General features: G+C 38.3%; 3 protein-coding genes and 1 non-coding gene across 4 annotated transcripts; 2 read left to right on the top strand and 2 right to left on the bottom strand.

Annotated features, from left to right (window-relative positions):
* The first annotated feature begins 351 nt into the window (after window positions 1-351).
* On the top strand, window positions 352-1,242 carry LOC133729936 (uncharacterized). Its single transcript, XM_062157560.1, has 2 exons — window positions 352-733; window positions 804-1,242. The coding sequence occupies exons 1-2, from the start codon at window positions 642-644 to the stop codon at window positions 1,057-1,059; spliced, it is 348 nt and encodes a 115-aa protein (XP_062013544.1). The 5' UTR covers window positions 352-641; the 3' UTR covers window positions 1,060-1,242.
* A 10,703-nt stretch (window positions 1,243-11,945) lies between these two features.
* LOC133727903 (putative pectate lyase 2) lies at window positions 11,946-13,547 on the top strand. The gene is made up of 4 exons (XM_062155316.1): window positions 11,946-12,641; window positions 12,744-12,847; window positions 12,961-13,099; window positions 13,219-13,547. Exons 1-4 carry the CDS (start codon window positions 11,946-11,948, stop codon window positions 13,435-13,437), a joined length of 1,158 nt encoding a protein of 385 aa, XP_062011300.1. The 3' UTR covers window positions 13,438-13,547.
* A 1,356-nt stretch (window positions 13,548-14,903) lies between these two features.
* On the bottom strand, window positions 14,904-16,157 carry LOC133733593 (uncharacterized). Its single transcript, XM_062161232.1, has 3 exons — window positions 15,296-16,157; window positions 15,172-15,213; window positions 14,904-15,072 (listed from the first exon to the last, which is right to left on the bottom strand). The coding sequence occupies exons 1-3, from the start codon at window positions 16,101-16,103 to the stop codon at window positions 14,945-14,947; spliced, it is 978 nt and encodes a 325-aa protein (XP_062017216.1). The 5' UTR covers window positions 16,104-16,157; the 3' UTR covers window positions 14,904-14,944.
* Window positions 16,158-16,530: 373 nt separating this feature from the next.
* On the bottom strand, window positions 16,531-16,610 carry TRNAL-UAG (transfer RNA leucine (anticodon UAG)). Its single transcript has one exon. It is a non-coding gene; the product is annotated as a tRNA-Leu (tRNA).
* Between the last annotated feature and the right edge of the window lie 3,048 nt (window positions 16,611-19,658).

Genomic DNA, 19,658 nt, shown 5'->3' with positions numbered 1-19,658 from the left:
CTTCAATCTTTTATCAATAAAATTGATCGATATAGATCACCTGGTTTTCTTGGTTATTAAAATGATTTCAAAGCCTAACTTATCACTTTCTTAACCTGCTAATTTTCTGTTCTTATTCACTTTATTTAGAGAATCATATTCTTTTGGAAGTATAACTTTGTTTGCTGAATAATTTTTTTTGCTCTAATTGACATATATTCCATTTGGCGAATATGTACGTAGCACTATTATAGATAACTTGTTAACGGGTTAATCCTTTGCTTCCATGTAAAGTATATCCCCTCTTACATGAAAAGAATTCGAAGGATGCGATTGAAAATATAATTAGTACATGAAAGGCTCTAAGGCGAAACGTACTTGTCGGTTAATTAAACGGACAGTTCGTCATATTCTAGTTTCTAATAGTGGAAATTAGTCTTGTGACTCTTGTCTGATAATTATTAGTGATCAGATAACACTAGAATGGATTATGAAACTTTCGTCAACAACATTGACAAGGATTTGGTACGGTGCTACTTAGAACTATACCACCACCTGCTGGATGCACCGATTGGGCTCAAGAAATCCAGTCTCTTAGTAGAGAGCCAGAGCTCCTGAACTTGCTCAAGAATACTGAGTACCTATTGGAGCGAGTTAAGCTCATGGATAAGGCCCTGAATGGGAACTGGGAGACCGGCTACCCTTACAAATCAATAGCACAACTTCAGAGTGTTCGAGACTATCTCAACAAAGAGTAAGTACTACTTTAATTCTTAGCATGCATTGAGTTTTGATTAACTTTTTCTTCTTCTTTTTATGTTCAGAATTGCATCCACCTTCCGTAAAACTCGCTTTGTGAATCAAGTGCTCTTGATCAAGAGAATAGAGGAGGTGGAGGAGGGACTTAAGGCTATGGATCCCAATGATTATAGCTTCTCTAATTTGGCTTCAGCAAGGCAAGAACTTAAGTATGCTCGACGAGATGCCCAAAGAAAGATGACTGAGATGGAGTTGTGCGCAAAAGCCAATAAGTGGTGTTCATCCAAATTGACTGCCGTTTTTGGTAAATTGTTTGGGTAAATGCCACTCCATCCTTTGGCTAGCAAACAATGTTCTATGTTTGTTTGTTTGTCTTTTTTTTTTTTTTGGGAAGGGATTTGGATTTTCCATGTTTGTTTGAGGAATCATATATGGTTCGATCATCAATAACAAGTAATTAGATGTAGCACAATAAATCATAGGCTAAGACTAAGAGAGATATCAACGCAACCACTGCAAGTGGCCTAGTGGTACGTTCTTGCCTAGTTGGGTGTGCTCCCCAACCTAGGTTCGAACCCCGAAGCTGTCAAAGTGGTCAGGCACTGTGCTGCAATGCATAGTTGGAGCATTTCATATGCGCCGAAGGGGTTTATCTTGGGCCTAGGAAGCCTTTGGGTTCCCCTTAACAAAATCAAAAAAAAAAAAAAAAAAAAAGAGATATCAACGCAAATGTCTCCAACTTTTGCCTTATATTAAGATAATTAAGCTCAGTTTAATGTATTTTAACCAGGTCAAGTGGATTGAGCTAGGTAAAAGTTTAAAACACATTCAACCAAACCAAGTTTGATTACCTTGATATCAATCAGTAAGTCGAACTCGATCGGTTTGAATGTGTTTTACTTAGCTTAATATTGACTTCATCAAATAGAAAAATATTTTAATTTCTATATATATTTTAGCCGGGTTCAACTCTAAAGTATAAAAATCTCTCATTTCCGCTTGAATCCCAATGTTTTCTTCTCTGACTCTCTCAAGAGAGGTTTCTCGCTCGCGGCTAAGCAAATCTAGCGGTGGCGCTGGACCTACGATCGGGCAGACTGGGCTTGCCCTCATCTCTGGTCGTCTTTTGAGTGGCGGTGATCTATTTCCTCGTGGCTCCTCTTCCTTTGTTGTGGGTTTTCCTGCGGTGAGGTTTGGTTTTGGTGGAGGATCTTTTGGTTGTGGTTTTGTCGACGCCGATGGGGGTGTTGATGGTGGCTCTGGAATTGATCTGTTGCTCTGTGGTGATGAGGGTGGTAGTCTTGTTGCAGACGGGGGTGGGTTGATCTCTGGATCGGCTACTAAGCGGGGTGTTGATGGATCTGGTAGGCTTTGCACCGGAATCGGATCTATATGGTGGCCAGGGTCGAATCCTCTTGATGGCCTTGGTAATCCAGTCGTCGCTACTTTTGACAACGAGGGCTGGGACTGTGTTATGGTCGAGTTTTACGGCGGTGGAGCTGTGGCTGGTTGTCATGCCGGAATCCTGGCGGCCATCGGTGACGGATGCAAGGTCGGGGGAGGCAACTTTGCAGGGGCTGCGGACGTCGGGCTTGCTAGGGTTCTCATGGATTGGGGAGTTTGGGCCCCTGATTGGGCTTTGGTTTGTGCTAAGGGTGGCGGCAGTGCTAATGGTGTTCCCGATGTTTGGGACTGCTGCTTTGATGCTAGGGTTTCATGGGAGAAGAGTGGTTGGGCTCCAAACAAGTTGTTGGGCCTGGGGTGGCTTGCCCTAGGGTTTACCCAAATTGGGCCTTGGATGTGGTTAATTTCGACAGGGCTATGGATCCATTTTGGGTCGTCTCCTGATGTAGAGGATAATGTGGAAGGTGGTCTGTCACCTTCTCCTGCTAGTTTCATTTAATTTCTATTTGGGTCGCAAAAATCAGTGCCTTAGTTGTTACCTTTTATGCCTGCTTCGAGGTTTCCGGTTTGGGAAAAGATCCTCTCCTAACCTTCTAATCTTCCTAACCTACCTAAGCTTTTCATCACAAGATGCCACGTGGATAAAATCACATCTAATGGCTGCTATTACTTGAACTCAATTTTGATTTTTTTTTTCCACCAAAACTCAAATACAAAGTAGACTTGGACTCTCTCTCTCTCTCTCTCTCTCTCTCTCTCTCTCTCTCTCTCTCTCTCTCTCTCTCTCTCTCTCTCTCTCTCTCTCTCTCTCTCTCTCTCTCTCTCTCTCTCTCTCTTTTCATTCATCGAAGGCAACTGCTCCCAACCCAGCCCATCGTCACCACCGCCAGCCACCCCAACCATCGCCGTTCATTGTTTCTACCAATTGGATATCAGTTAAAACATCAACAAAAAGCAATTGGGTATGAGTTAAATTAATACCAAACATCGTTTCAATGCTTTGTCTTAATTTACAGAGGTACTTCAATGCGTGGCTCATTCAGGAGCTGAGATTTTCGTCCAAGATATGGAGATTTTTGGTTTTCTAGCAGTTAGTTGAAATCTACATGAGATTCTAGCTTGATTTTGCAGAAAGATATTTGTTTTTGTATATACCTATTAAGTGTTTTGGATTGGAGAAGCTTTGATTGGGGAGTGTTTGGCTGGTGGTTTTGAAAGATTGGGTGGTGTAGTAACACTTAGTTGGATCGGAGAATGAATTAGGATCTACTGCTAGTTGCTTAGACTGTTTTCCCCGATTTATATTGATTAGGAGTTGAGGAAATTTTATTGGGGATGTTGTAATTGCACGGAGTTTCGAAACTTTTCTGCATCGAATTGACTTCGTGGTTTCTGGGTTAGGAACTAGTGTGGCAATTAGTGGGTGTGTAAGATTTAAACTTTTTGGGGAAATAGAAAAATCACTGGCTTGATTTGGATGCGGATATGGTTTATGGGTTTTGTGATTTGAGCTTGGAGTGGTGATTGTTCAATTGAAGAGTGTTGGTTTTGTGGTTGAGGGCAGAAGGTTGATTAGGTTGTAGTTTGTAGTTTGTAGTTGGGGATATACTGCTTGAATCAAGTATTATGAGCTGAGAGAATGAAGACTAACACTTGCCGATCGTGTAAGTGAAAGAATAAGAGGAAAAGAATAGGAGAAAGAAAGGGAAAACCTAAGCCATTAGATGTTACATCTGGACACGTGTCACTTTGTTGTTCAAAGTTTAGGTAGGTTAGGAAGATTAGAAGGTTAGGAGAGGATCCTCTCCCTTGTCTAGAATAGGGTTTCTTATGGTTCTAAGGGACGATTGCTTTCTGTCGACCCCATAGGGGTGTTTCGTTCTTGTACTGCTTGCTGAATTTAATGAAAGGGCTGACCTATTTTCGTCAAAAAAAAAACTCCAAAGTATTTCAAAATTAACATCATAAAATATTGAGAATTTATATTTGATATATATTCAGCTTTAAGCTGAGATCAAATCATACTTGAGGTGCTTCTCAAAAAAATATATGTTGATTACGAGCTCTTAGAATATGATTTATATCTAATATTTCATGATATATTTGTTTAGTTCAAATTTCATTAGCTACCATAAAAGACAATCCACATGAGAATTTCTACAAACAAATGAACACTGTATGCGACAAGACTGCCAATAGCTGGGACAACTTTTTCCTTGCCAGAAAATTGGGAAAAACAGCATATGAATATTCTTAGATACTTAAATTAATAACGGTACGTACTAGACACTAATCTGCACGAGCCCAATTGGAAATAAAGGAACTTAAATATTGATTAAACTCATTTTATTATAAGTAATTTGTGCGTGTTTATTTTGTCCCTGTTCACCTAAGTTAGAGCGTAATATTCTTTGGAAGAATAATTTTGTTTGCTGAATTAACTTTTTGTGGTTTTTGATGAATTAATATGCCTTATACCAGCCAATTATTTAGTTAATCAAATAAATGCACATGAATAATTCATTGCAAAGTCATGCTGATAACAGCTAAAAAAAGGAGAGAAATTAAAACACATGCAATATTCCCGACGTCCGTTGATGACCTCTATCAGCTCATTCTTCTATTTATATTCTTCAATTCTACATGCTTCTTCCATCCGAAGCATTCATAACTAGTTTCATCGTCTTCCTTCTTCAACCCTCCAATCCGGCCTCCTCAATCTTTCTTACATACTATCAATCAAATCAAACATGAACTCTCATAAGGTTTTCCTTCTGCTAGCCATGCTGATGATGGCTTCAGCCGGTACGCTTTCTGCGACACTAGACGAAGAAGAATCATCATTCTTCAACGAGGATAACAATGCAACGTCCAAAACCGAGAGAAAACTTCTCTCAGGGGAACAAGCAGCGTCTTCTTTGCTTATCGGTCAGTGACAGCGTCAACATTGTTGAGATTATAGATCCCACATGGGAAAAATGGAACATTGCCTATGAGTTTATAAGGGTTTGGGCCACTTCATCCATTGCCAATTGGTTTTGGATGTGAACTCCAGATTACTTTATCATGGTATCAGAGCCATGGCGGCCTGACCATCGCTCCACCATTGCTTCTCCGCTGCAATTCTCTCCGTTCTTAGTTTCTTTTGTGTTTCAATATAGAGAAATCGAATCTAATAAGCCCCAAAATCCCCCAATCGGAATTCCCAAACCCTAAAATTGTCAATCTCTCTCAATCCCTCGTCATCATCGAGCCTCCATCCAATTACGAACTCTCGCCATCTCCGGAGTTGTCGTCTTTCTGCTTTCTACTCTCGCCGAGTCGCCGGTGACCACTGGACCTCACTGGAGCTCCATCTCCAACCAGAGGTCAAGATAACTCGACAGCTTCCGATGAGATTCCATCGGCATCTGTGCCGTGGGCCGATTCAGGTCCGGAGATTACAGACGACAATTCCGACTCTGACGGTGTTGAAATTTCAGAGTGTGTGGTTCGAGCTTTGGCTCAAAAGCTGCGTTTTATCTTCTTCTTGGTAAAATTTTGACTGTGCCTTTCATGAAAGTTCAATTGGTTCATTTGCTTCTTGAAAATTGAGTTGGGTATATTGAGTGCTACTGCTGTGTGACCTACTCTGCTTATCGATTGCCCCGTATTACCTGGATTATGAACTCAGTCTGCTTAGGTGATGGTATTTGGTGTTATAAGGTTGATGTTGATATGTTATGATTTGGTACTGTTAAATGAAATCTGATCATATGCTACTCGAAGATATTCAATTTTCCTGTGCCACAGCCTTTCCCATTTTTGTTTTCTTGCCTATCCCTCTTCTTGATTTCCTTATGTACAATTACCAGTCAAAATACCAAGAGATTCTTTGTTTTCTCTATGTGTACAGTAGAAAAGAATACTTCAATTCAGGGTTAATTCGATTGATTCTATTCATCCCACAATGAGGGTATATATACAAGTACAAATGAGTAGTCTAACTCTAATAGGAAACAATCTTTCCATAATTACAGGATATCCTAATTAAATAAAAACCTAATTAAATAAAAACCTAATTACATACAGATTTACAACGATTCTACACTCCCCCTCAAGTTGGTGCATAGATATCTATCATGCCCAACTTGTCAACTGAGCTGTCAAATACCTTCCTGGACACTCCTTTAGTAAGAACATCAGCTAATTGATCCTCTGAGTTTACAAATGGAAAGCGAATAACCTTTCTGTCAAGATTTTCTTTAATAAAATGACGGTCAACCTCCACATGCTTTGTTCTATCATGCTGAACTGGATTATGTGCAATCTCAATGGCAGCTGTATTATCACAATGCAAATCCATAGGCTTTTTAAGCTTGTATCCCAGGTCTTTCAAGACATTACGAATCCACAACATTTCACAGACTCCGTGTGCCATACCTCGGAACTCAGCTTCTGCACTTGATCTGGCAACAACTTTCTGCTTTTTGCTACGCCAAGTGACAAGGTTCCCTCCAACAAAAGTGAAGTACCTAGATGTAGAACGTCTGTCAGTTTTATCACCAGCCCAATCTCCATCTGTGTACCCAACAACTTCCAATTCATCTTTTTTTTGAAACAATAACCCTTTACCTGGTGCCATCTTCAAGTACTTCAAAATACGAAAGACTGCATCCATATGCTCTTTACTAGGACAATACATAAATTGACTAACAACACTTACAGCATAAGCAATATCAGGTCTAGTATGTGAAAGATAAATTAACCTTCCTACAAGACGTTGATACCTCCCTTTATCAGTTGGAACTTGATCAGGATAGATAGCAAGTCCGTGATTCATCTCAATGGGTGTCTCGATGGGTCTGCAGTCCAGCATCCCCGTTTCAGCAAGTAAATCAAGAACATATTTCCTCTGTGAAAGTGAAATCCCCTTCTTAGACCTTGCAACTTCAATACCCAAAAAATACTTCAGTTGTCCCAGATCCTTCATTTCAAACTCCTTTGACAAATACTTTTGCAATTCATTTATCTCTTTCGGATCATCCCCTGTAACAATCATGTTATCAACATACACAATAAGAGCTGTAATCTTACCACTCTTGCGCTTGATGAACAAGGTATGGCCAGAATTGCTCTGTCTGTATCCAAAGGCTTTCATGGACTTTGAAAATCTTCCAAACCAAGCTCTTGGAGACTGCTTCAGGCCATACAAAGACTTCTTCAATTTACACACCTTGCCAACGTCACTTGGTTAATTCTTAACACCTGGGGGCACATCCATGTACACTTCTTCTTCCAAATTCCCATTAAGAAACGCATTCTTCACATCAAACTGGTGCAAGGGCCAATCTTTATTTGCTGCAAGTGAGATTAGAATCCGGACAGTATTAATCTTTGCCACAGGTGCAAAAGTCTCCTCATAATCAATCCCATAGCGTTGTGTATATCCTTTGGCAACCAACCTCGCCTTGTATCTATTAATAGTTCCATCTGCATTAAGCTTCACAGTAAATACCCAACGACATCCTACAGTCTTCTTTCCAACCGGCATAGGTACTAGCTCCCATGTTGCATTCTTTTGAAGAGCTTCCAATTCTTCATTCATCGCCTTTGTCCATTTTGGATCCGTCAATGCATCCTGCACGTTACTAGGAATAGATACAGTAGATAATTTATCAACAACAAGTGCATATGACCCAGAAATCCTATGGTTAGACATAAAATTAGCTATAGGGTATTTAGCTTTGGCTTTGATATCTGGTTCATATTGTTTCTTAGGAATTCCCTTGGTAACCCTTTGTGATTTCCTAGGTTCGACACTTTCTAACCCAGAAGACTCATTACAGTTTAAGGGTACCTGAGGTGGATCATTCTGACCGGGATCTTCAGTTGGTGATGCAGAAGGGGAAATATCTTGTGTGTGAGCTTCAGATATGTCTTGATTTTGATTCAAACTATCTGGAAAAGTTGTCTCTTCTGTCTCGGAATTCACAACACTCTGTTCGGCAGTTACATTTTCTATTTCGGAATTCGCGACACTTCGTTCGGCAGTCGCATTCTGTTTGGCAGTCGTATTTTCTGTTTCGGAATTCGCAACACTTCGTTCGGCAGTCGCATTGTCTATTTCGGAATTTACAATGCTCTGTTCGGCAACTGCATTTTCTGTTTCCGAATTTCTACCTTCAAATCTATCCTCCAAATTTTCCAAGTCTTCAAAGACATCAAAATCAATAATAGAATGAGGATTCCCTTCACAACCTCTCTCCCCATGAAGGGAAGACTGAGAAGCTCCCCCTGAGTAATAAGGCTCGGATTCACGAAAAGAATACTTCAATTCAGGGTTAATTCGATTGATTCTATTCATCCCACAATGAGGGTATATATACAAGTACAAAGGAGTAGTCTAACTCTAATAGGAAACAATCTTTCCATAATTACAGGATATCCTAATTAAATAAAAACCTAATTACATACAGATTTACAGCGATTCTACATGTACAATTACCAATCAAAATACCAGGAGATTCTTTGTTTTCTCTATGCATTTATGTACAATTACCAGTCAAAATACTATCCAATTCTTTTGTTTTTTCAGCTCATTTTCAGCTTTTCTTTTCCTTTTGTACAATTACCAAATCAAGATCAAAATCTGTAAAATTAGCATTCAATCTTTTGCCTTCTGCACTTTTCTTCATTCTTCTTCTTTCCTATATTCTTCGGGGCTAAGGCTGTGGCCACTCCACTCAAGATGGGACTACTGTAGTTACTTTGTTGACCTTGGGTATTTCAGCTTGGTGGTTGTTTTGCTCTCACAGTTATGCTATTAAAAGACAGGGCAGGGTTGGTGAACTGTGGCATGTTGCAATTGGAATTAGCATCTGTTTTTGATATAATGTGGGCAGCAAAAGTGATTCATAGAGATACTGGTAATGAGTTGCTAGATGGGAATTTCATTACAAAAAGTTTGGTGATTTTAGATTGGCAAAGCTCATGGATCATGATAGGAGCCCTGTTTTGAGGCAGATAGCTGGAATAATGCGGTGCTGATGCTTTCTGCTTTGGTGGGAAAACTGATTGAAGCTGCTGGAGTTCTGCTTTCCACTGTTTTTCTTTGTTCCAACCATTATGCTTAGGTACCAAGTAGGTACCAAGCATATGGTTGAGGGGGGATGTTAAGGGTAATATAGGAGTGTTGGTTATTTTTACTAGTGTTGGTTATTTTCACTTAGTTTGCTTTAGTATATAAAGAGAATGTATGGTTGTAAATGTAATTAGAAATCCCAGTAACAATGTAGTCCTTAAGCCTTCTCGGGGTTTCTTTTCCTTCCTCCTCCTTCCTTCTTCTTTCTTCTTCTTCCATGGTTGAAATTCTAGCATGGTATCAAAGCGGGTTATCCCACGTGTGAATGCTTAACAGCCGCACGGGCTCCACGTCACCCAATATAAGTTGTCCACGTGTATGGCTTGAAAATTCGCCACACGTGCAGGGGCGTGTTGAGATTATAGATCCCACATGGGAAAAATGGGACATTGCCTATGGGTTTATAAGGGTTTGAGCCACTCCATCCATTGCTAATTGGTTTTGGATGTGAACCCCAGATTACTTTATCAAACATGTGACAAAAACCCTAAGGTTTGTGGCGCGCGCGGCTGCCGCCGACGGCTCGGAGTGCTGCAGTAAGAAGTGCGTGGATTTGAAGACGGACAGACTCAATTGCGGGAAATGTGGGGTGAAATGCAAGCAGACAGAGATATGCTGCAATGGTCATATTGTGACTCCAATGTCTGACAAGAAAAACTGTGGGAGATGCAACAATGCTTGCAAGGGACGCAACTCATGCGCGTTTGGGATGTGCAGCTATGCATAGAACGAGGATATATACTTACTCTACTAAAAAAGGAGGACCACAATAGTGATATGTCTGTGGGCATATTTAAAATCTTGATGTATACTTTTTTTCTTTTTTTTGTTGAAAGTATATGTAGCAGCTGGCTATGTATATGTACTGAAATGGTTCCATCCTATATTATATGATTTATATCTATGAATTTGTGTATTTGGCAACGAATAATGCCTGACTAGCAGCTAGTTAGCTTTTAATTTCGTTGCAGTGATACCTGTTGAGATTCATGGCGCATAATTTACTTCCAGTGAGTAAGATAGAAAATAATTAAGGAAAATGATTTTGGTACATAATTTTTGTGTTTTTACTAACACAAAGTGAGTTGGATGTCAGTGGACCCCGACATCAACATGGGTTATTTTGTATGGTTGGCTGTGAAGATAAAAAAAATCTATTAATAAGCCTAAAAAAGCTTTAAGCAATGAAAAACGATATTGAATGAGTAAAACAAAGTAAGTTATTCGACAAATTCTCTAAAAAAAAAAATCAAGTCAAGAATATTAATTTGTGATTCACATAATTCTGATTGCTTATAGTTATGGAGGCAAGATATTTGTTAAAATGTCTCAAGAAAACTTGAGCAATAAAAAGATGTGTTGAATGAGTACGTAAAGAAAAGTAAGATAGTTGAAGTTCTATTCTCTATAATTAAAACCAAGATAATCACAATTGGTAAGAATTTTTGTCATCCACCTAACTCCGCCGATTGACCGATTCTCTACGGGGAAATCAAATTTTTTTTTTTTTTGGATGAACCTCGACAAAACGAGGATTATTTATTGAATAAAAAATTAATACAGAGAGGAGAAACTATACCAAACCTCTCAACAACATCAACGTACAGAAATGGAAATTAGGAAGACTCATTTGGTCCCGATTACAAAAACTATCATCCCACCAAACTAAACCTAAGGAAGTAGTTCCAAAATTTGTCAGTGCGTCTGGGGTTTAATTCCATTCAGGAAATGTATGAGTAGAACCAGGGCCAGTCCTGACTTTTTAGAGGCCTGAGGCAAATATTCATATGAAATTTTTTTTCTAAAATAAATTAAATTCAAAAACACTAGTAGCAATGAAAAAAAAAAAAGCAAAACCAAAAACAAAAAATCTATATTGTACTCTTAAATAGTTAAATTAGAAATGCCATTAGTAGCAATGAAAAAAAACGAAACGTGTTTAATACTAGAAGAAAGCAAGGAAGAAAAAAAAGGGAATATAAAATGAAACTTCCTGGCATTGCAGTTAGAAGTCCACACTACAGACTTACCACTATGCTAAAGTAGCATCATGACATAATTATGGCAAAAAATATATATAAACATTCGTTGGACTACAAATATATACAAAGAAAAAATTGTCGGAGGCCCGCCGGAGACTGGTGGCTTGAGGCAGCCCTCAAGGCCGGCCATGAGTAGAACGAAATTGCATTTGAGAAATACGATGCAAACAATTCGATGTTGTACTTGCATGTATAATTCTGTTTGTGCTCGACTTTTGCTTATTTTGGATTCCCTCCCAGAGCTTAATTAGTACTTCTTCTTACCCTACCAGGCTACCATATCCACTGTATAGTTCTTATCTTAAAATGAACCTTGTGACTCGGAGAGAAATCTATATATTATATTTCTTGTAAGCCTCTTAAGAAGCATTCTTCGCTTTTGATTATAAAACTGGGTGAGATATACAGGCATTACAAAATATTCAGTAAGTCAACCAAACCGGCAAATGCTCGTGCAACCACGTTTTGTGTTACTGTTTCCCCAAAGATCTTAGGCCAATCAACTAAATTAACAGAAACAAAATTCACCCCTAAATCGTGTGCACCATCTTCTCTAATCAGGCATTACCTACTTAATTCTCTATATATAGAAATAGATCATCCTTGTATCATAATTCTCTACCTTCACCCTATAAGCCATGGCCAACATATCCCTTCTCTTACTGCTTCTCTGTATACTAGCCTACAATGCTCCAACGTTACAAGCAGCCTATGCCCCAAGCTACTCCTACGACCCCAAACCCACAACAAAGAATGTAGTCGACTCATGCTGGCGCAGCAATACCAATTGGGCAAGAAATCGCCAAGCCTTGGCTAACTGCGCAGTAGGCTTCGGCAAAGATGCCATTGGAGGAAAATATGGGCGTATTTACGTAGTCACCACCTCGTTTGATGACCCCATAAACCCTAAACAGGGCACCCTCCGGTATGGTGTGATCCAAACGCAGCCGTTGTGGATCGTTTTTGCCAAAGACATGGTTATCACCCTCAAGAATGAGCTCATTATGAATAGTTTCAAGACCATAGACGGTAGAGGGGCTAAAGTAGAGATTGCATATGGACCATGCATAACTGTGCAGGGTATTAGTCATGTTATTATCCATGGAATAAGTATTCATGATTGTAAGCCAGGGAAGTCCGGCATGGTTAGGAGCACTCCTACACATGTCGGGCGGCGCCTAGGGTGCGACGGTGATTCCATTAGTATCTTTGCTTCTTCGCATGTTTGGGTTGACCATTGCTTTTTGGCACATGGCGCTGATGGCCTCATTGATATCACCCATGCTTCCACGGCAGTCACCGTCACTAACAACTATTTCTCCCAGCACGACAAGGTAAGCAATGAACTAGCATTTGGTATAGTAGTATTTCACTCCGGTATGATATAACCATGTGATTTATTTTCATTTCTGTAACCAAGTGGTGCCAATTTTCAGGTGATGCTGCTTGGACACAATGATAAATTTACTGCAGATAAAACTATGAAGGTCACAATAGCCTTTAACCGTTTTGGGGCAGGCCTAATTGAAAGGATGCCAAGGTGAGAGGGACTACTAGATGATTGATCGTAGTTACCGACACTAATTATCTACTTCACGTACTGTTTGATAGAGATTAGTCTTACTGGTGTGATCGATTGCTTTGAAATAACAGGGTCAGATTTGGCTATGCCCATGTTGCCAACAATAGATATGATGAGTGGAAGATGTACGCCATTGGTGGCAGTGCTAATCCAACCATTTTCAGTGAAGGCAACTACTTCATAGCTCCTGAAAATCATGATGCCAAACAGGTATATTATCTATCACAAGTTCACTACAATAGGTAGTTTTTGCTTACCAGTGATGAGTATTAGTACATGAACATTTGATTTGCATGTCGAATCATATACGTTATGTTTCGGCGTTACAGGTTACGAAAAGAGAGGCCTACGATGGTTGGAAGAGTTGGAAATGGAGATCTTCTAATGATGTGCTTCAAAATGGTGCTTATTTTATTCAATCTGGATGGGGAAGTTGTTATCCAATGTACACTCGAACACAGAAGTTCAAGGTCTCTCCAGGATCGATGGTTCCTGCTTTGACTTCAAATGCAGGTCCACTGCACTGCATTGTTGGTAAAGCATGTTGATTTTGCTTTCTAGCTCCCAACTCGGCCGTTTATGTTTTCTGTAACTGAAGCTCTTTGTACATTGGCTTCTTGGATGTAAGAAACATGTTTTGTACATGTAGCACTTGACAGCAGTGAGAACAACAACTTGTATCTACTGATCTATTATCAATACTGACTTGATGAATGATGGTACTAACTATTAAGGTTTTAAATTTCTCTGAAATTGCCGAAATTTCTGTAATTTTGAAGTACCGAAACGAAATTCATATGCTATATCATTTCCGTCAGAAGTTTCCCGAAATTTTCCGTACATTTCCACGAAATTCTTAATTTTCCGAAATATCTACACACACAATATATATTTAAAAATTCATACCGAAATTTTGTCCGAAATTTCTCTAAAATTTATGTCACCTACAATGAATTTTTACTTCATACTTTTATAGAGAAAATATGAAATTTTGATTTTTTGATTTTTTGATTTTTTTTTTTTTTTTTTGCAATCAAGTTGAATACAACAAAAAATCTTTTTGTTTTTATCTGCTACAAAGTTGAATGCTCCAACCATAACATGATTTCCTTTTTGCTTCGTCTCAAATATTGTATGCTTCATACACTATAACATCATATTAGGTAATTCCACAATATCCGATATATGGATTGCATGTGGAAAGGGAACAACACGTACACATACAATAACCATGTGATGAAGTACGAAAATCATTTCCAAAATTCATGTACTTGGGAGCAGTATTGTATGATACTAAATGAAAGCAGTTCAACCAGCTAGATCGAACCACATCGTATTAGCTTTTATATTCCTTTTGTTGTACTTGTTAATTTTCATTCACGGGGTTTTGGTTTTACGTGTCCCGCCCCACCCCCTTGTAATTTTCTAATTATTAAAAAAAGTAAATCATATTTACATTATCAATATACAACACATTATCAATACACATAGATAAAAACACTAGTTTAGCAATCTACTACAGTACTAGTTAATTACTCGTCCATATAAAATATCACAATTCTGTTATAAATGTATAATTTTAGAGATGTTACATTGTAAATAGGTTTATTATAGGTTAGTTTAGTCTATGTAAAAGTTTCATTCAAAAATATCATTTTATAAATGCAATTAATTTGATTTCTTTATTTTTAACCGAAATTTCCACCGAAATCGAAACTTTCTCCGAAATTTCCTTAAATTTGAAGTACCGAAATTGAAACTCATGTGTCACACCGATATTGTGTCCACTTAACCATATTTTAGGTAATCTTAAATTATTTTTGTCAAATTAAGGAAAGCTTCCACTTAATACATCTCACGAGTCATGATAGACAACCATTCTCTGATGTGGAACAATTGTGTTTTATCCACATCCTAACACTAAATACTATTCAAAACACTAGTAATAAATTAAACAAAAGAAAGCAGAGAATCATGTAGATGTGCCAAAAGAAACTAAATAAATCAGAGAAGATAAAGAAAGAAGCTGTATGATTCACTATGTTTTAGCGTCTTTTAGAAAAGCCTATTCTCATTGCTTTGAACCCCACATGTGACTGGTGCTTTAGCTCTAATTTTCCTGAAGTACCAAATTCCTGCCCCAATTCCAAAGGCTCCTGCTACTGAAACACCAGCAACTGTCCCTGCAACAAAGAGAAACATCCATCCAAGTTAGCACCTAAAATTCAACTTGTCAATGAAATCTGAAAACTTATAACAAATAAAATGATCAAATTAATCACCTGCAATTACTCCGTTCCTCGTATGCTTAGAAATGCTATCATCTGCACAATGGGAGATAAATTATCGACCGGTCTACTGTGAATCATAAAACATTAAGAATTGATACAAATGCCTCATACTTACCATTACAATAAGTAGTCACATTTCCTCTCTCACATAGGCACAAGAAACTCTGTGTTTTGGTGTCGAATCCACAAGTTCCACCACCTTTGGATGTGTCCTGGCAGTGAAGGCAACGTGTGGTAACTGGAATATCAAAATCCACCCGAATCCCATATTCGGGGACTTGATCATCAGGCTGTGTTTCACCGGTGTTTCTCCAATGCACACTAGTATAACTAGCACAGTACTTCAACATCAACCTTAGGGATTCAGTGGCTTTGGGATAGTAAGAACAGCAAGTACTTCTTTTCAATGCTGAGGCACACTCAGGTAAGTGCCTGCAAAGATAACTAGAACTGTCACATGATGAGTCACACTTTTCGGGGTACCTTTCACAGAACATAGGCTTTGGCTGAACGATCACATTTTCTTCACTACAATTGAAGAAAAGGTAGTCATTTTGAGAAGAGAGTGACAAATGTGTACTAGTGTCAAGGCTGAAAGGCCTAGTTGGTCGAAAACTGTCACCGTCTAGGCAATTCCACATGAAAGGATCGGTGACAAGAATGTGAGGATCGGAGTAGCTTATGCTCTTGACAGGGTATCTGCCAGATGGTGTTCGGAGCTCAAGTTTACCCGGCTCAGAGCAGAGAAGAAGGTGACTGTAATAAGGGCTGCCACAGCCTTCATCAATGCCGAAAGGGTAGTTAATCGGAATGTTACCACAAAAAGGTCTGCATGGGCTGGCTTGAGCTGCTGTGAGGCTGAGAAATTGAAAGGAAATGAGTAAAATGAATTTGTAGGTGAAGGGAGAAGCCATTAGAGACATGAAGAGCTAGATAGGCTTAGTGATGGTCTCCCAACTTCCCCAGTAATAATTTGGGAGTTTTTTTTTTTTTTTTTTTTTTGATAGAGAGTAATAATTTGGGAGTTTAAGCAAAGGAGTTAGATGAGTAAAGCGATAGGTGTTCACTTTAATATCTTTCTCTTTTGCCCTTTTACTTTTGCTCCTCTGTTAAGAATTCTTTTTCGGTTGTTAATTGCTTTGTGCTTTTGCTTTGTGAAAATATTGGTAGAACTATGATGGGCCGGGCCAGCGTGTGTGTTCAGGAAAGGACTGACTTGAGAAGTCCCAACTCCCAACCCATGATTTGATACTTTGTTGGGCTGGGTCTATGAGAAACAGCTGTTTGTTAGAAATTTCTGTTTGGTAAATCCGTAAATATGATGGAAAAAAAAAATCAAAAATAATTATTTGACAGCTGTGGGATTTGAACCCACGCCCTTTCGGACCAGAGCCTAAATCTGGCGCCTTAGACCACTCGGCCAAACTGTCTTGGTGGAAACGCAATACAACTTATCTAACTAAAACCAAAGACATGCATTCATCTAATGGTATACACTCCTTAGAGATTTGTGTATATTTGTCCCAAAAAAAAAAAAAAAAAAAAAGCATGTTGTTGTGACTGATTCATGAAGGTGAAATTGTTGAAGGATCCTGGAACAATAGAGTAAACGGAACTGATTCTAGCAATGCATGACATTATGAAAGTTTGACATCTTACATCTATGAGGTTAAGTAATTATAGAATGCCTTAAAAAACACGGTTGCGCCTTGTGGAAATGTAGAATGCATCTTTTAATCTTCGGTTTTTCTCAGTCATTGAAGAAAAAGTTTCATGATGTGTGTATTATTTCTATTTTTTTCTATCACGTACGTAACGTCATATGATGAAAAAAATAAAGTGAACATCCTCATTTTTCATCCAGTAAATCTGTAAATGTATACACACGCGCGCGGTTATACAAGTTGTTTTTTGGTCAAGCAACTGGCTAGCGGTTACTGTTAGGCAGCCGCGGACAACTGTAATGGCATTGAAAAGTAGTGATAAATTAGTCTAAATATGAATCATATCCTGGCGTAACCCCATGCATGCATCTAGAGACTTGAGACTGCTAGATCCATCTAGTAGCGTTATGATTGAATATACTTTACTTAGTCTGCACATATGCTCCTCCGTCGTAGAAAATTCTGCCTAATTTTGCAGAAGAAAAAACTTTTGAGTAGAAAATTTTACACCGACGAAAGTATATAAACACAAAGTCCCAGTCTTCAAGTAGGAACGAATTGAAGAAGAAAGGGGGTCAAAAAGTTGGTCCTCGACTTTAAGAACATGTACCAGAATAATAATGGTACGTGTGAAAGGCATAATGGTAGTATCATCTAATGACTAGATAGAAAGCTAGTTGTGATATAAAGTCCACCGCCATTTGCCTAATTGTCTACACAAAGTCTACGTTCTTATTTGAAATACCCACTGGGGGTGTGGGATTCATGATCAAACTAATAATTCCCACTTTGCACCGATCTTATTGATAACGTACGTAATCGATCACTCAGTGATAAGTGCGTGAGTTTTGAACTTTAGTTGGAAAAAAATGGCCATTCGGATTGAGCCTTGAGTTAACTAGCTAGGATTAGTTAATTGGACAATCAAAGTGAATAGTCCATGCCAAAATGTTACGATTGGGCTATACTTTGATCACCCTTTTTGCTACTGCAACTTAAGCTAAATACGTGAATAACTTGTATTGAGTGAAGTAAGTACGTATGATCCGAATAGATTTCTGGTTGATAATCTAAAGTGGGCAAATTAAAGAGGTTATTTAAGACACTGTTGTACCGGAATGAAATACAAGGCACGATTCTAGTTGTTCAGGTTTGTTGATTTGTCTGAAGGTTTATACTAGCAGTTGGGTTATAAAATTCCTCAGGACTTATGCATCTTTTGTATTCATAAGATGATTCACTGGGATGATCCCCCTCATGAAGTCGCCCTCCTTTGTTCTAAATGTCCCCGGAAAACCCCAAAAGAAGACCTTAACATAAGTGAAACTCATACTCAATGGGGTTGAGTTTAGGTTACTCTAATTTAGTTTAGGTTATCCTAATTTTAACCCAGATATTGGGTTAATTACTTCATGTCAAACCAGAGAGGCAATAAACCAAAACTCCAGTCACGAACTTGTGAAACAGAAGAAACCTAGTTGAGCTGGTCGCTGTGACCACTGACCAGCTCCATAGCTATTTTTGCCCGAACCAAACTATATGTGACATGTACCTCATGGTTGACTGAACAAAGTTAATTTCAACTTGGAATATAGCTCAAAAATAGGTACCACGCTACTTGAAAGATATAAAGCCATACCTATATTTATTTTCTTAGGGTCAAATTAGATACTAAAAACAAATGACTCTCTTTTGGGGTAAGATTTATCTATAGACATCGAAGTCATTTTCTTCATTTTGATAAGATTTAAAACTGATGAATCCTCCACCAATAGTACCCCAAAGCTTGTTATCACTTTAAACAAAGGCCAAGGCCAGGTGAGTGGCTCTTCAATCAACCACATCTCTTTCAAGTATATATCTCTTTCAACTTCAAGCTAAAATTTCTTGATCAACTTGACCTCAACCTCATAATATAATTTGAATAAAGCCACCATATGACTAGCTAGTTCAAGATAATCCATTTTGGATTTGATCAGATTATACTATATATATATAACATCTAATTTAAGTAGCAATGGTCTTTAATTATAAATTTCAAGCAAATCATTGAGGATATTTAGAAAATTACAGTAATTTTTTAATAACTGATGGAACACGACTCTATGAGTTGGGAGCTGCTAACGTCTACTGTACCTCTTAGCTCTAAACTCTGACAAATTAGTCTGTTGATTAGTAATTTGAGCAGAGTTTGGTGTTATGTAAAATAGCTTAATTTTTGGTAAAACAACTTTTCTGATTTCTTTCATAAGAAAGCAAGGGTGTGGTGGCTGTGTCACGGGAAAAACTGATCATCTTTGCTTGCACGTGATCGATCCTCCTGAAGACCAGTCCTCTTTCATAAGCTGAAAAACTGTAACCAGAAGCATGAAAAATGCCAAGAACAGTTGTTTCTTCTTCAAATTGCAACTTGCAAAACATCACTTGCATCATCAATGCAGGCATTTGACTCTAAATCGGGCAGCTTTCTCCAATTTTCCAATTTTTTTTTTTTCTTTCGGTGAAATTTCAATTTCTTATACATGTGATGCTGACGATTGACGACTAAAATCAGGAACTGTGTGCTTCTGATTAGTTGACAATGAAGGATGGGTTTTATCTTCTTTATATTTTACCTGTACTATAATTTAATAATTAACGAAACCAATTATTTTGGTTGGTTTTATCGCAAACTATATAGCTGTAATTGTCATGGATTTGTCGGCCATAAATGGGTTTGAAATTTAAGAGAAATTTATTTGAACCTCTTTAGTAAACAAACATCCAGGTGTAGTTGTTGCAAAAATAGACTTATATTACTTGCATGTCATATCA

Source organism: Rosa rugosa, chromosome 2 (genome assembly GCF_958449725.1).
Source record: "Rosa rugosa chromosome 2, drRosRugo1.1, whole genome shotgun sequence".
NCBI lineage: Eukaryota > Viridiplantae > Streptophyta > Magnoliopsida > Rosales > Rosaceae > Rosa > Rosa rugosa.
This window is presented reverse-complemented; position numbering and strand designations above follow the sequence as displayed.